Source organism: Boleophthalmus pectinirostris, unplaced genomic scaffold (genome assembly GCF_026225935.1).
Source record: "Boleophthalmus pectinirostris isolate CB_2022bp ecotype Guang Dong unplaced genomic scaffold, ASM2622593v1 HiC_scaffold_16, whole genome shotgun sequence".
NCBI lineage: Eukaryota > Metazoa > Chordata > Actinopteri > Gobiiformes > Gobiidae > Boleophthalmus > Boleophthalmus pectinirostris.
The window spans coordinates 18,493,245-18,509,226 of record NW_026571095.1 but is presented as its reverse complement, the minus strand read 5'-3'; the positions used below and the strand labels follow the sequence as shown (position 1 = coordinate 18,509,226).

Here is a 15,982-nt window from a genome sequence, read left to right as displayed (position 1 = left end):
GCAGTGAGGGTCAGTGCGATCAATCCTGTGAAAAGTTCTACCTTTAAATCCTGTAATAATGGAGGAAGAGGAGTGTGGACGGGGCGTACCCACTTTTCCTCCTGGGAGCTCATTTTTGGTATTTCTTTCATACCAAGAAATGATAAATAAAGCTAACTATTTGCTGACTTTAAGGTATTTTTCTATGGTCCATCTTAATGCCAGTCCCACAGCTCCTTTTTTATGATAAATTGAATGTTGATTAGTGCAGCAAACAAACCACTGGAAGCATCTTTTTATATCATCAGCAGTCAGTTATGTCATCATCACTGGAAACATCTTTTTATGTCATCAGCAGTAGATGAGGAGGTGAGTGAGGATTTTACTAAGAGGCAAAATGTGAAGAATAGATTATATACAGTATCATATAGTAGGGCTGCAGTCCACAAAGGACATTTTTGGTCGACATCAAGACATGTCCTTGTGATCAATTAGTTGATTAAAAAGGGGGGTATGATAAAAGCTCTCAAAATTACAAATCTGATCCAATCTGCACTCACAAGACCACAACCACACAGAAGTTCATGCAAAAAACACTATTTATGCAGAAAAAACCCCAAAACAAAACACTAGGAAACCTTGCATTTACAAATAAAGACAAAATTATCTCAAAATACCAAATGTTCAGCTAACTCAGTCACTCACTAACTTCTACTTTCTGCTGTTGTCCCATATAAATATGTATAATCTAAATAAAATGATTAGTCTACTAATGTAAAAGTTTGGTCAATTAATATTCCATCGACCAATTACGATAATCCACTAAATCGCTTAAGGCCTACTGCTCTAGTGAATAGGATATCAAATTTGTTGTGACTCATAAAGAAGCTGTGTGAGGTGTTGTGCTCAGGGTCACAGTGGCAATATCCACTGGTCTGTGTTTAATTTGTTTTGAATTCAATGGCTGAAAATAGAAAATGATGTGAGTAATTGGATTTTGGCACTATTTTCAACTTTACATTGATTTATATTAGATCACTCTAAATGACGGATTGATTTTATGATTCAACTAGAATCACTCTGGAGTAAATTGAATCAATATACAACCATGTTGTATAGCTAACTCAATCTTCTCACTAACTCCACTCTGCACTGTATGTGTGTGTCCTCCCTACACAAACGCCCTTGCCCCACATCCCCAACCGGAAAGGTGAATTCTTGCTCTCTGGAGGGTTTCAGAAAAAATACCCATCATCCAAAGCGGCCAAAACTGTAGCACCGGATCACACCCTGCAGCAGGAAATTCACAGGGAGAGCCTTGGCAGTCCATCTATCTCAGGGAGCACACGAGAGCAGACAGGGAGAAAAGAAGAGAGAGGGGGATGAGGGGAGAGGACGGGGGGGACTGGCACACACGACAACTCAGCCACCTGTCATTGTCTGATTGAGGGACGCAGCAGATGAGTGGATCAACAACAACACACGAGTAGTAGAGGATGGAGAGCGAAGGAATCAACGAAAGAGTAGTAAAGCAGAGTGGGCACATCGATTAGCAGGAGAAGTGTGACCATGAAGTGAATACGCCTCCCTGTGGAACCAAGGCACGGAAGATGGGGAAGAAGCCAATTCTCTCTCGCTCCCTCTGTCTGTGCTTCATTCTCTCTCTCTCCCGCTCTTTCCCTCTCTCTCCACGGTTGGCGGGGAGCAGGCCATCTGTCAATACCTACTCCTCCCATGCACACACACACACACACACACACACACACACTCATAAGTAGCACAGAACAAGTTACACACAAATACAAAGACTATGCATGAACGAGCATCATGAATCATAGGAAGAATCATGGGTTCATTTTCTCTCTTCAGGGTTGGCGCCAGATAGATGGTGTTCCTAGTTTATAGTGTAGAAACATTACTAGTAACTGTATTTTATTTTATTTATTGGACAATAATTAAAGGTGTACTGTGTAACTTTTCCACCTATGTTTGTCTCTATGGAGATATTACTCTTATACCTTAATTATTGCATAGCATGGAGGAGATAAACTTGATAATCACAATGGAGACAGGTTACTGGTTAGATCTATGGAGAAGCAAGCCTGTACATGGTAAAGCTTGAGCTATAAAACACATGTAATTGACCAAATGCAAGTGAGATATGTTTAATGACCTACTGTGGAACATTTCAGGCAGAGAAATAACATCTCCTGGAGACAAGGAACTAACAGACACTCTACCTTAGAAGTTACACAGTGCACCATTAACATTATAACTAATCAAAGAAAGTTGAATTATACTGATAATTATTATACTGTATTATACTGTAATTATATTGTAAACATAGGGAATATATATATTCAAACATTTTAAGTTTATTTACCTGCGTACTGATTGAGTCACACTTTAAAACATTTTAGCGCCATGCTGTTCATCTTTTGGTTGATTTTATGTCATGTAACTTCTAGCAATGATTCAGTTTTGAAAAATGAGAGAGGGATTTGATACTCAATAAATAGGACAGTAAGATCTCCCGCTTAAGTATATGTGCGAGCATTAGAGCCGCACCCTTGGCAGAAGCCTTCACTCTGCATCAGGACATAAAACATTACTGAATTCTGGCATTAACACAAAAAAACAGATCTAAAATTAGCTGAGAACATAGCAGATTAAACTGTTTTATTTATCATGGCATCTTCCTGAATAAGGCGAATAAATATTTCATGGTTCATCTGCTCTAAGTCATGGTCAAATCTTAAAAATAAATAAATAAATTGCTTCAACTGTCTCAAAAGAGATAATCTGTCTGGCTCATGACTCTCAAGTTTGGCTAGCTGGCCTATATCTTATTAACAAAGTGTCCAAGTGCCTACACCCCATCAAACTGCACTGTACAAGATCTTCAGTTTTAACCCAGGCAGACACTGACACTGATTGGTATTCAAAACTTTGCTTACAGCGTTGGCTCCGTGCACAAATTATGAATAAATAATAAACATTTTTGTCAGAAGAATGTCTCGCTTTGGGCTACTGCTTCCACTGACTCTTGCCAACAGATGTCTAACTGGGTTTTCATCATTTAGGTTGAGATAACTTTCGCAAATGATTCTGAATTTGCTTGACAAATCATCAAAGGTTATTTGTGAGTAAAAATATCTCACTGTTTTCATGGTCGAACATGAATTGCTGTGTGATTTATAGTTTTGGCTCGCTACTTTTACAATAGCTCTAAACGCAGACTAATGAGGCGATCATTCAGGCCTTGAAACCCCATGATAGATTTGGATTTAAAACTGTAACGGTTAAAAAAAGCAGGCCATCTGAGACACAACATCCTGTTTCTGGTGCCGATGGAGATAAGAAATAACAGCATTTAGCTTATACAAAACATGGCTTCAAGCGATTTTATTGGTGCCATTAAAGTGACATGCTGCACAATGTACATACTCAATGGAAAGATTTACTACGGGATATGCAGGCCTTAAGCAAAGTACTGCTGGGTTGTTTTGATTTAGTTGAGATTTGTAAAATTCAATTTGGAATTACATTAAAACATCATGTAATCACCCCACATGCAAGAATCTTTCAATCAGTGAAAATGTCAGCAAAACAGAGACAATGAATATTTTGATCACATATTCAATATACTACTTGTTATACTATTGCAGTCAGACTACTTCTAACTTTTAAAATTATCACCAGTTGATGTACATTTAAATTTAGTGTTACATTTTTTGTTGAATAATGTTTGTCATGAAAAACATGCTTTTAACCCACATTGAGAGCTCGGTGCTGCATCCGTGACCGTGAGCAGTGAGGACAAATGAATCACTCTCCACACTGCATTTGCATAAGCTACAATATCTGTAAGCACTCAACTTATTATTCGCTCTCAGTTTCAAAAACTACTCTCTACGCTCTACTTTGACTGAGCTATTTACATGTGAGATTATGTATCTCTCATTAACCAGCTCCCTAGAGACCAAAGCACACACCTAAACTATCTCTGCACTCACTTTAAGCACAAGATACAAGAGCAAAGCAGCTTGTGCCTTTGGAACAGTGGAACACACACAGCCACCTGCAAAAAACACAGGACATAGATTCATGTTTGTGTTGTCATTTAGCCATATCAAAAGCAAACAGCATCTGACCCCAGGTGACAGATGTGTGCAAAGTGCATGACAAAGAGAAACGAGGGAGCGGGCGATCGATGCAGATGGAGAAGTGATGAATGGAGGGTGTGGGGATGAGGACGAACAGCATAAGACTCTCCCAATCCTCTCCTACCTCCTACATCTGATAACAGCATGACCAAGCACACTGCAGTGGGATAGAAGCGCTGAGCTTGTGACTTTGTACTTTTTGCTGGAGACAAAGTTTTTTGAAAGTTTTTAAAAAATATATGAGCTGCGAGAAGTGGAAAAGTACTAAGATGTGGGGAAAAAGCTTAAATTAAGGAGACTAAGGAGACATATTATGAAAAATGTAGCTGTTATAACAATCCCTCATCATTAGTTTAGCAGTGTATTCTGATTGATTCATGCATGCGTCTGTAATGCTGTATTGTACTGCATGGAAGTGTTCAGAAAATGTGTGTTTTCACCTAACCCCCATCTTCGCTCACTGTTCTGTACTTACATGAGATTATTTAAAAGAAATTGAGAAGTCTGGTCATGGATGTAGGGTTTAAAATGTCACATTACCATTTTTTAGCAATAAACAAATCACCTGATTACTACGATGAAATGCCACTATGAGGGGGCAGGGTCTCTTATGTCTGTAACTTTGAACAGGAAGACAGTGGATTCTTTTCTTTAAGATGTTTTGATCAATATTGCGGTTTACTATAAACAAAATATAAAATAATGCTTGGTGTATTTTACAGTTTAACTCTTAACTACACAAAGAAAAGTGTATGACTGAAAAAGACAAACTACATATGCAATGAAATCAACTTTGTTTAAGCCAGACTGAATTCCCTTTGACCTAACTTTTAATTCTGTATATCATTCATTTAAATTAACGCCATGTAGCCAATGATTATATTCATGTTAACCAGCAGTATATTATTGTAGTGGGCAATGTGCACTCCAGCGTGACCCATATCTGTGCCTCATAAGTGGACATCTGTACCCACATCTGGAGTAGCTTCAGGGATGCTGCCCCACATTTGACCTTTAACCTCCAATAACGGGATGAAAAAACATTAAGCTCCAGGACTAAAATATGTTTAATCATGACCTACTTTTCTGTTTACAAGCAACTTTATGAATTATATTATAATGTGATGACAAATTATGCATTATTGACACACAGCTATTGAAAAAAGAAGGACAGTTTTTATCTTGTTGTCTGTATCACTAACATCAATTGTATGTGATGTGACAGATGTATCAAGGTTGGTTAATCCAAAATATGAAACTGGATTAGTTCTGCTGCTGTCTAATCTGGTGAGGCCCTGTGAGACACAATTGGTTGTCTTGCCTGGTTTCCTTGTCCTAGTTTGAAAGTGAGAAACTAACATGAGGCTCGAGGATCAAATTTGTCCAAAAGTGAAAGAAAAGAAATAATGAGAATCTGATTTCAATTAGGCTGTGTTCGGTTTACCTAAAATGAAGTAATAAAGATGCAGACACGCGTAAACAGGAGGCTAAGAAATATAGTGCTTGAAAGGGCTCAATGGAATGTGGTCAAGCTGCAATTATCCCTCTGCAAATTACATCCTGGATCTTTTATCTAATTTTCTCTAAGATAAAAAATAGTCCTGAGGGACAGCTTGGAATTCACCCTGATAACAGCCACACACATATTGCTTGACCTACATTCGCAGGCTTCAGGCTACACCTTTTACTTGTCTTTAATAAATATTTCAATTTCACCACATCAAATAATAATGAAAAGTTCCAGTCAGCCTCCTGCTCCTGACAGAATCACTTTAAGATATAAAAGCAAATACAAAGACAAGAAATTCAAAATTGAGAAGAGGCTTGAGTACCCCTTTAGTATAGTATGACCTCAATCTCCACAATGTAATGTTCATCGTGATACATCGCACGACTGGTCTGAAAACTGCAACACTGATACGGTCAAGGCCGAATGTGCTTCTATTCTGGGAACTTGCATGACTTATTTAAACTACCATGACGTCAACAACACTTACAACATAAAGTGTCTGGCTGAGCAGACTCCAGCCTCTGAGCCTGGAGTCACATGTGCCCTGGTGTGTGCATTACATTACAGTATGCAGGGGCTACTACTACAACTGGCGAGGTACTACAACTGGACACACAACTAGGGATGGGAGACAATAATCATTTGTGGTACGCTTTATATAATTAGGCCTGTCACGATAATTACTATCTCAATGTACTGCTTAATATATGAAAGATGGAACAATAGTTTCTGGGTCAATATTTATCGTGTGTACATTTTCTTTGCACTATTGGAAAATGTTTTGCTATTTCTTAACTATATCATACAATTTAAGCTGTAAAAGATTGAATTAATAACTTATATGATTCATTACAGATGCAAACTAAATAGTAAAGAGTTTCAATCAGCTGTTTATTTTTTAACAATATATAGATTTAGAAGAGTTTTTGTGGTTTAAATCTGCTCTTGAGTTACCGTGTCAATGGCATAAATTAGTTTGAATATTCTAATTTATCATCTATATTTACCAGAGCAATATATAAAACTTTTTATCATGACAGGCCTATATAATTGTGATAATCTTCAACAAAGATGATCACCATTACACCACCAGGATGTGTGGGAAAAAGCTACTTATGCATGACATCTATTGAAGATTGTTGTTGTTTTCATTTACAAATAGTTTCTATAACAGTAGTTTAAATTGTCAGCAATTTGAATGTACTGTATATAATTATGCCTTATTGACACCTGCCTCTTGCTTTTTTTCTACTTATTTTGTATTTATTATCATTACTATTTATATTTTTGCTCTTTGTTTTTATAATATATTGTGATGTGTGAGCTGTCCAAGCCTAATAATTAATCACAATTATTTTAGCCATAATAACTGTGACACAAAAACAAGCATACACTAGCCCTGCATTTAGTCTTATTGTTGTTTGCAATGAAGGACAGCTATTGTGTAAGACCACCAACATGATTGTAACATAATAGAAATAAAGAAATTGATTTTGTCTAAAAACAACAGGGTTTTTTGTCTAAAAAACAACAGGCCCCATTCATGAAACGTTCTTTAGAACAATTTGTACTAAAGGCCTTCTTATGGCATTCTGAAAATGAACTGAAAATGTTTTTCTGGAAGAACAAATCCTACGAACAGTTAACAGCACTCGGAAGAACACAATATCTACTGTTTTAGAATATTATTAATCTGATAATGCAACAACAAAATCAAATTCCTTCATGATGGTAAGTGAAATATTTTCTTAAATTATATCCTATAAACATAATACTATGTGGTCCAATAACATTTATGAGTTGTTTTATAGATCATGTGGTCTATTGAGTCTAACAGACTTTATGGCTACAGTGAGCCTCAGTCTGTCCCAGCCCCAGTGCTCTCCATATGGGCGCCCACTTATTTCAATAAGTTTATGACTTAAATATTCCCTCAGTGAGTGTGTTCATGTGAGTTTGGACATTTGATATCGCCGCTGAAGCTGTAAAACCTCATTCACTCTCTCCCTCGCACTTTCCCGTGTCATAACACCAAACCCACACTGGTCATATATGGAAGTTCAGAGGGCATTTCTAACCAAATACATAGTATACATAGTATTTCATTTACATAGTCATTTTGTATGTAAATGAAATGTAAATGAGCGTGAAGGTGTTGGTGTAGCTGGATGCTGGTGAATTATCTGGGGTAAGTATACTTTGTATTTTGGATGATATTGTAAACATATGGCTACCTCTTTAGCCATATGTTTACATTTTAACTATTTAGTCTCACTAGACAAAATTGATAATAGCACTATTATCTTGTCCTATCGCTAGTTCAAATGCTATTTTGTTCAAAGTATCAGTTTTTGTTTTGGGTGCAGACACTGGCACTAAAAGTAGAAATAACAGGCTGAAATATTTGGCTAACCAGGTGCGATTAACAAACTATGACCAGCCATAATTGAGTTTAACAGTGTGTGCACAAATGATAGCGCCTCATAATGTGTTGCAGCAGCTTCCATTCCAAAGATCTGATGAGGCTCTAGATGGATAGATAGAGCACATAGTGAACACAGGGAGGATGCCAGCAGTATTTGTGAGTGACTGATTACGTCGTCCTGTGTGACAGTGTGTACGTGGATGTCGACACAGGTTGCTATGGTAACGTGGGGAGTAGGTTAGGGTGCCCCGTAGAGAATACTTACAGCTAGCTCCATGGCCAGAAGCCCCTACCTCCCCCAGGGACCAAAGGGACTGGCAAGAAATGTGCTCTCAGCTCAAGACTAAGATTGATTCTACAGACCACACAACTGCAGAAGTTAAAGACTACTGACAGGTGACAAGATGACAGATTTTCTCTTCAACCTGTTGGGTGGTGTATATTAGGTCAAAAGTGAATGTTTCATCCCTAAAGTGAAAGGTCAAAATGGTGGAGAAGATGGAGGTGATGTCACAACATAAATTATAGTTTTGAAATTATTGTGAGCAAAAACATCACAAAATCATTCTTGATTATTGACACCATGGCCAAAAATAGCTAAATTTCCAGACTGCTAGGTCAAAACATCAAAACAAAACATCAGGAGTGCTCTTAGAGTGGTTAGTGGTGACGCATGTGTGGAGATAGTAAAATAAATAGATGAGAGTTCATAATGTTCTTGACTCATTAACATCCATTATCTCGAGGCATTAGCACCAAGGAAAAAACATCAGATTAGAGAAGAGCAATTCATCAAATTTTAATCACTATCAAAAATCCTCTTTCAGGAGAAGCGTGTGGTTTGGAGTTCAGACTTCTAGATCACATAATTTGACTTTTTTCTGTTAAATCTCTTTTATGTTCAGGAAATTAATACTGAAAGCCATCTTTATTGTTGTCTCTGGGTCTGTGGCCCACCCCTAATATTCCCTTCCAAGCACATGCAGTTATGCAGCGTATCCAATCCTCCTGCTGGCCTGTGAGTGTTGCTTGTACGTCCATTAGCTTTGTATTAGCATGCACAGAATAACAAATGTAATTAACCCGGAGTGCGATTTAACAGTGGCAAAAAGGGGTCAACGAACAGAGGCGCATGAAAGAGACAGCAGCAAATGAACAGACGTGGCTGTGAGAGGAGAGCTGACCGACAGACGGGCAGTGAATTGGAAAAGAGTGTACACAAAAAGTCAAGGACCAGGCTTTCGGATGCATTTCCCTTAAGCTACATAGAACTGTGTGAATAATTTAATCTCATAGGGCAGGGTCTGTAGAGGAGTGGACATCTGGGATAGCAAGTGAAAGGAAATGGTTACCCTTCACACTAATTAAGATAGCTGTGCACAGAATTTCATCTGATTTTGAAAGACTCACAATGCCACGGTATGGGGTTGAGTATGAGATCTTCCAGTTCACTACTTGCTGAAGAATGTAACAAAAATGACTCCCATTGGTGTATTAACTCATCCTCATTCAGCTCAAAGGAACGATGATGCATAACACCCGCAATTTTGGGCCTCGCTGGGAATTCTCTTTTCATTACTGATTTGAAACATGAAAGGAGTAACACAAGAAGGTTAGCCACTATGTTTAATAAAAGAACACAAGCACGCATCGTAGTAAGGACATCTGCTGCTTTCTTCCTTACTACTGATACTACTGTGAAGGCCTATGCAATCTTTCCTCTAAAGCCAATTATGGGTAAAGTTTTTTGAGTTTTTATCAGCTTCTCTAAAAAGAGTTTGTGGGTTCACAGTCAATATCATTTCAAAGTGGAGTCTGTCCTTTATTTCCTTTGTAAATTTCTCTGGCTTTTTACGACCAACCAAAGAGTCAAACTGATGGAATAAGGATGGCAACCAATGTCCAGGGAGAGTTCTATTAAGGCCCATAGAAACACATTTTCATGGCTCACTGATAAGAACCCTTTAAGAATTAGCAAAAGTGAAATGGCACAAAAGTCTAATATTTGCTTGACATCATCAAAAGCAGTGAAAAGGACAGTGAAAGCTTCTAAACCTCATCTGCCCAGGTCACAGAAAACATCATAATAAAGTTTAACAGAGGCTTAAATAAATGACTATTGTTGGTTTAAAGGTGCACTGTGTAATTTTTAGAGCAGGACCGATATATCGGTTGGCCGATATTATCGGCCGAATTGAGCACCTGGAAGCATATCGGCTATCGGCCGATATACTTGCTGATAGGGGCCGATATTTCACGTGGGCATGTTATACGTCGTTATAAAGCTTAGACTCTCTACATTATGTTCATTTAATCCAATTTACAGTCAGATAAATGTCCAAATATGTAGCTCCGCATCAGTATTTATCTGCGGAGTCATTTGTCTGTGTGAGAGTCACGTGCGTTTGTTTACATCCGCAGACACAGATCCAAACACTGGGATTATTTTCTTTTTACGGACAATCGGTTTGAGTCTGGATTAAAAGGACATTTATTAGTGCAGACTTGTGATGTGAGGAGAAGCCTGTGTGAGCGGTGAGTGTTGGAAATATGTCGACTTTGAAGCAAGTTTTTGGTTAGCGGTTAGCTGCTGTAGCTCCCACACATAAATAGGCCGTTTTCTATTGGTCTATTGTAAAGTGACTATATTGGCCATATATTTGTTACTGTACCTGCATTGATATGTAAATGAGATGTGAATAGACGTGTGAATGATGAAATTTGCGCATATTATTCATTACCGCGGCACGCAGCATTTACGGCTAAAGGCTAATAGCGATTGTTTATTTACTCGCTAGCAGTGATGGGTCGTTCGCGAACGAAGCGGCTCTTAGATCCGGCTCTTTGAAGCGAACGACGGGAGCCTGATCCTTATTGGGAGCCGTGTTTTCTCTTTCTCTCACTTTTTTCTCTTCATGCCGCGTGCAGACTCGTGGTAGTTTGACAGCGGCAGCGGCTAAAAACGAAACCTTCAAAACTCTGCGTGTGCATAGTGTAAAAAAAAACTTGCAAAAATATATTCAGCATAAAATAAATAAACCAGGACTAATCTTGGGGTCGAGAGAGGGAGAGAGATAGAGACCGAGTCCCGACACTCAGTCCTGGTTAAATTCTGGTTTAGTTCTGTTTTGCACATAGTTTAGATCTGTTATAGTCCTGGTTTAGTGCTTTTTCAGTGCTGGTTCAGTTCTGGTTTAGTCCTGCTTTAGACCTGCCTTAGACCTGCTTTAGTCCTATGACATTTCATGTAAAGAGGCAGAATAACAATAAATGTTGCCTAAATAAACCCAGTTTAAAATCCACAAGAGCCAAACCTAAGTTTTTTTTAAATAATTCAAGATTTACAGTGAATTTTTACATCACTAAATATATCGGTGATTATATCGGCTATCTGCAGCTCCAACTATCATTATATCGGTATCATATCGGCCACAACAAAATCCATATCGGTCGGGCTCTAGTAATTTTACTGGTTAAGGGTCTGATACCTGCCTGTCTCCATGGAGATGTTATTTGCTTGTCTAACGTGTCCCACAGTAAGGCATTAACAACTCCAACTGGACAAGCACGCCAAGTTACAGGTGAGAAAAATCGACCCTGTGCACAGTAAGAATACATTTTTCAAGGTATTTTAAGGAATAAAAACACCTGTAACTGAATAAATGCAAAACAAGAAATATATACCGTATTTTCTGGACTACTGAGCACACCTGAATATAAGCCCCATCAACTAAATTTTAACAAAATTTTAAAATTGTACATATACAGGCCACACCTGAATATAAGCCCACAGGTGTCCACGTCTTCAAGAAAGTTTTCAAGTTCGGGCAATCTGCTTTTATCGCCTCTGAAAGTTTCTGTCGTCTTTTTTGCATTGAGTGAGTTTGTCACGCTGCTAATGCCAAAATCTCACCATCGACTCACTGATGTCGAGCTCATGTGTAGCAGCTCTGTTTCCTTCTTCCACAGCCACATCAATTGCTGTTAACTAAAAAGCTCCATCATCTGCATTTCTTTGTGTGTTTTCCATGAGGAGGGTGTGTGTATGAAGCGCAAAATAACTGTTCAAAACACAATCAAATGAGCATCTTCCTCAGCACATCACTCCCGTCCCTCCCCGCGCTCTAAGGCGCATATCTCCTGCAGAAAGAGCTGCTGTCCTGTCTGTATCATGTCAGTGTCTTGGAGGATTTCAGCAGATTTCAGGCTCTTGGGGGTAGGGCTAGTTCTATCAATCAGGTATGAGTGGATGTCTGAAGTCTGAGACATTTCTTCTCATCATACATACAGGCATACAGGTAAGACATATTCCCCTCACTAATGTTAATTTAGCATCATAACTTATTTTATCACACGGTGATAAACTATTTGAGAGCACTGACAATATCGCTAACTAGTGTAGCAACTTCATGTTAACCCTAGATCCAAATGTTACCCACACAGGCAGCGGCGTTTTCTGCATTCAGGCTGCGAGTATCCGCTGTGTTACGAAACCATAGACCATATACATAAATGGACAAAGAATCCGTCCATATATTAGCCGCATCCTTTTATTAGCCGCAGGGTTTAAAGTGTGAGAAAAAAGTAGTGGCTTATAGTTCGGAATTTATGGTACACATCTCTATTTAGACAAACAGGTGACAGATCCTCTACCAGTAAAGTTACATAGTTTACCTTTAAATTCTAAAATTAGGGGAGTTTCTCACCTGTTTCCAGTTGTCATATACAATGAGTTTGCTGTCCTCATCATCCACTGTAACCGAGCACTCGTAGCCTTCACCTGCAAACATCCATGACACACATCAAAATAATGTTATCGTTTTGACACCATGACGGTCACAGACAGTAATGTGAATTCATATGTGGCACTACAATTTACTACAGTCCTGTGATAAAAAGCCTGATAGTCCTTGAGAAAACTGCCTAGAGGAATAACAACTTGAAACTGTGATGATGAGTTCTGCCTCCTGATGAGATTTTTCGGAATATTTTCTGACAAAAGCAATCCTACTAAAATAAATTAGCTAATCAAGATCAAATATGCGCAATATTTGGGGAAAATGTGAACTTGTTAAAAGCTACGCAAGACAGGAAACTCATTTAGGAGGGCTTATGATAGAAAGACTACATCTGTGCTGGTTTCACTTCACTTTAAACGTGAAAGCTCATTTTTGCTGGTAGCAGGTGTCGGTTGTTTCGCCCATGTGTCTGATGTGGCTCTAAAACAGATGTTCTGAGCTGCCTAGAATTGATATAGAGGTGATAATAGAAAAAGGTGTCACAGAGCATTCCCCTACATTCGCTCACACTGTGTATCCCAGAATAGAGCAGCACATTGTTAAATAAAGCATGGAGCCTTGACTCAATGAAAGCAATGAAAACATTATGATGCCATGTATAGGCAGAAGTAATGTATATTTTATGAATGTATAGAGTATGTATTCAAGGTAAAGTGTAATATGCAGATGGATTCAAAAATGTTCTTTTCAACTGCTTTGCTCCTCTCAAGATTTCATGTGAATTTTCAAGTGCCTTTTTGTATTTTTGCACTCCTGTCTGCATGGGCTTTGTTTATTGTTTGTTTTTTTGTTTTTTTCAGGATTATTGACAACACAACCAAATCCTTAATTTACTTCTATCCAACGTGTCTAAAAAGATAACTCTAAAACTAGTGTGAGACAAACTTTATCAACTCAAACTTTATGAATGAAAAACATTTCACATTTATTTTTTTGGATCGTTGATTGAGTTGAAAAATGTCAATACTACTAAGACTAAAATAATATTTACTAATAGCAATGGATGGCTCCACTCCCCAAAAAGTTACTCTAGTTAAGTGTGTGTGAATTATGAATGAAGTATTTGTATGCTATTTAATCAAAATCAGAATAATGAAAGATGACATAAATTTGTCCCAGATGTGTGCTGTCAGCTTAAGTGCATCCCAGTGCGAGCCATTACCGCATGCCTGTGATTCAGAGTCTATGGAGAGGGACCGGTCCGACTGTCCTGCCAGAGATAAGGCCAGTGATGATTTGCCCACTCCGTTCTGTCCCAGCAGCACTAACCGCAGTGCCCCTCCGTGACTGTGGTATGTTGGCTGGGCAGATGCCGTTTGGCCAAATGACTCCTCCCGAGGCACCGCTGTTTCAGTAATAGGCAACGTGGCAGGCTCCTCCAGACCTGGGATCCAGTCACAGTCCTCAGACACAGCCTCCTCTCTCCTCAGCTGGTGTTTGACAGGTAAGGGTGTGCTACCTCTGCGCAGGGGCGGGGCCGCAGTCAAAAACATACTGTACTGAAAAACAAGGCAAGAAATGTGTTTAAGTTTTATAAATAAAATTTGATTTTACCACTGACATTAATAATGGCTGAGAAAGAGTACCCAAAACTGGGACAATATTTGACCAAGACTAAACTGAGTCTTGGTCAGAACAAGATCAACCCGCACTAAAGATCATTTAAATTATTCAGCTATATCAGTTATAACATTTAATTTCTTTTATGTGCATTTCCTTAAATCACAAAAGCAGGTTATTTACAGAAGAGAAGCCTATGTACAGTGTAATATGTATTTCTAGTATAACAAAGAAGCACTGTGGGACACTAGTGACTGAAGCCATCCTGCTCCTTCTATTCACCTTTATCCAGTGACAGTCCTGGTAAATGTTATCAGTGGATAACTAGGGGGGAGGGGAGTGTTGCCGTGTGTAAGGGGAGGTAGGTGATAACAGTAGAGGTGAGACAGAAACAGAAACAGAACAGAGAGCAAAGATGTTGATGAAGACGCTCTATGTGTCAGAGGTAGACCTATCTGAGTTGGGGTCTGGGGACATGTCAGGAGGTGGGAGGTGGCAGTATGAGGTGGACCTGAACAACTGTAGATAAAGAAGCGCAGACAGTGTTTTAAAACACTGTGTAAAATGATGTACAACAGTGTTTCCCAGTCAGGGAAAACCTCTAGAGGTACATGAGCACTTATCTGGGGGTCCTTGGCATTATTTCAGAAAACAGATTGAAAAGAAATGTAGAATTGAATCATATATAAATATTAAATGTTTTTAGTACATTTTACATCTTTTATAATGTGTCTTAGGGTACCTTTGACTAGAAAATGTAAACTATTGACTAAATGTCTGAGTAATCCCTCAGTTATCCAGGTACAATCAATAGCAAAAGAAAAATTAAAATCTGTCAACTGGACAAAGGTTTTGGAGCAAAGACATTTTTCCACTCATCCAAGTGGCTTCTTCAGTTCTGGTCAGATGGCTGGAGGGACACTGTCTTATATCTGTCTGAAGGGAGGAGCTACACTGAAACTAATATGCCTATTTGTTTACAGTTTCTGTTTGTTAGTTAGTTCTATTTAGCTACACTAAGTGTGAACTGTTCCTGAGTCATATTTAGCATAATTGTGTAGGCCCCTAATGGGTGATCTCACACCTATTAGCAATCTGATCAGAACTGAAGAAGCCACTTGAAGTGGTGAAACATCTTGACTCTAAAACCTTTGTCCAGGTGACAGATTTAAATTGTCTTTAAATACTGGCTAAATGACTGAAAAACACAGTAGGCTTACATGAGGTCACTCCCAAGTGGGTAAGCGTGATCTTAGGTAGTCTGAACCACTTCTTTCTGTTTAAAATTGTACATGTTAATGTATAAAGTTGTATAAAGTTAAGAAAGACTGGAATAAAAACTATAGTTCTAATGAAGAGAATATCAGTGTGAAACCTCATCTCATCTCAATGTATCATAGACAGGCAGTAGCATTAAGAGCTCAAGTATCAATAGTTTAACTTGTATAATGTGAGCCCACAAATCTCCTTTCTGTGGATATGATGTCAGGAACATGATAATACAAAAGTTATATTGTATGGCCTTGTCGAACACATTAAGATG

At 38.5% G+C, this 15,982-nt stretch overlaps 1 protein-coding gene across 1 annotated transcript in view; it reads right to left on the bottom strand.

Moving 5' to 3' along the window:
* The window catches only part of rem2 (RAS (RAD and GEM)-like GTP binding 2), a 29,087-nt gene that overhangs the window by 10,700 nt on the left and 2,405 nt on the right, over nucleotides 1–15,982 (bottom strand). Inside the window, exons 2-3 of the mRNA XM_020935986.2 lie at nucleotides 14,042–14,378; nucleotides 12,787–12,860 (exon numbers count right to left, since the gene is read on the bottom strand). Coding sequence (XP_020791645.1) covers nucleotides 12,787–12,860; nucleotides 14,042–14,378 — 411 coding nt within the window. The remainder of the gene's footprint in view (nucleotides 1–12,786; nucleotides 12,861–14,041; nucleotides 14,379–15,982) is intronic.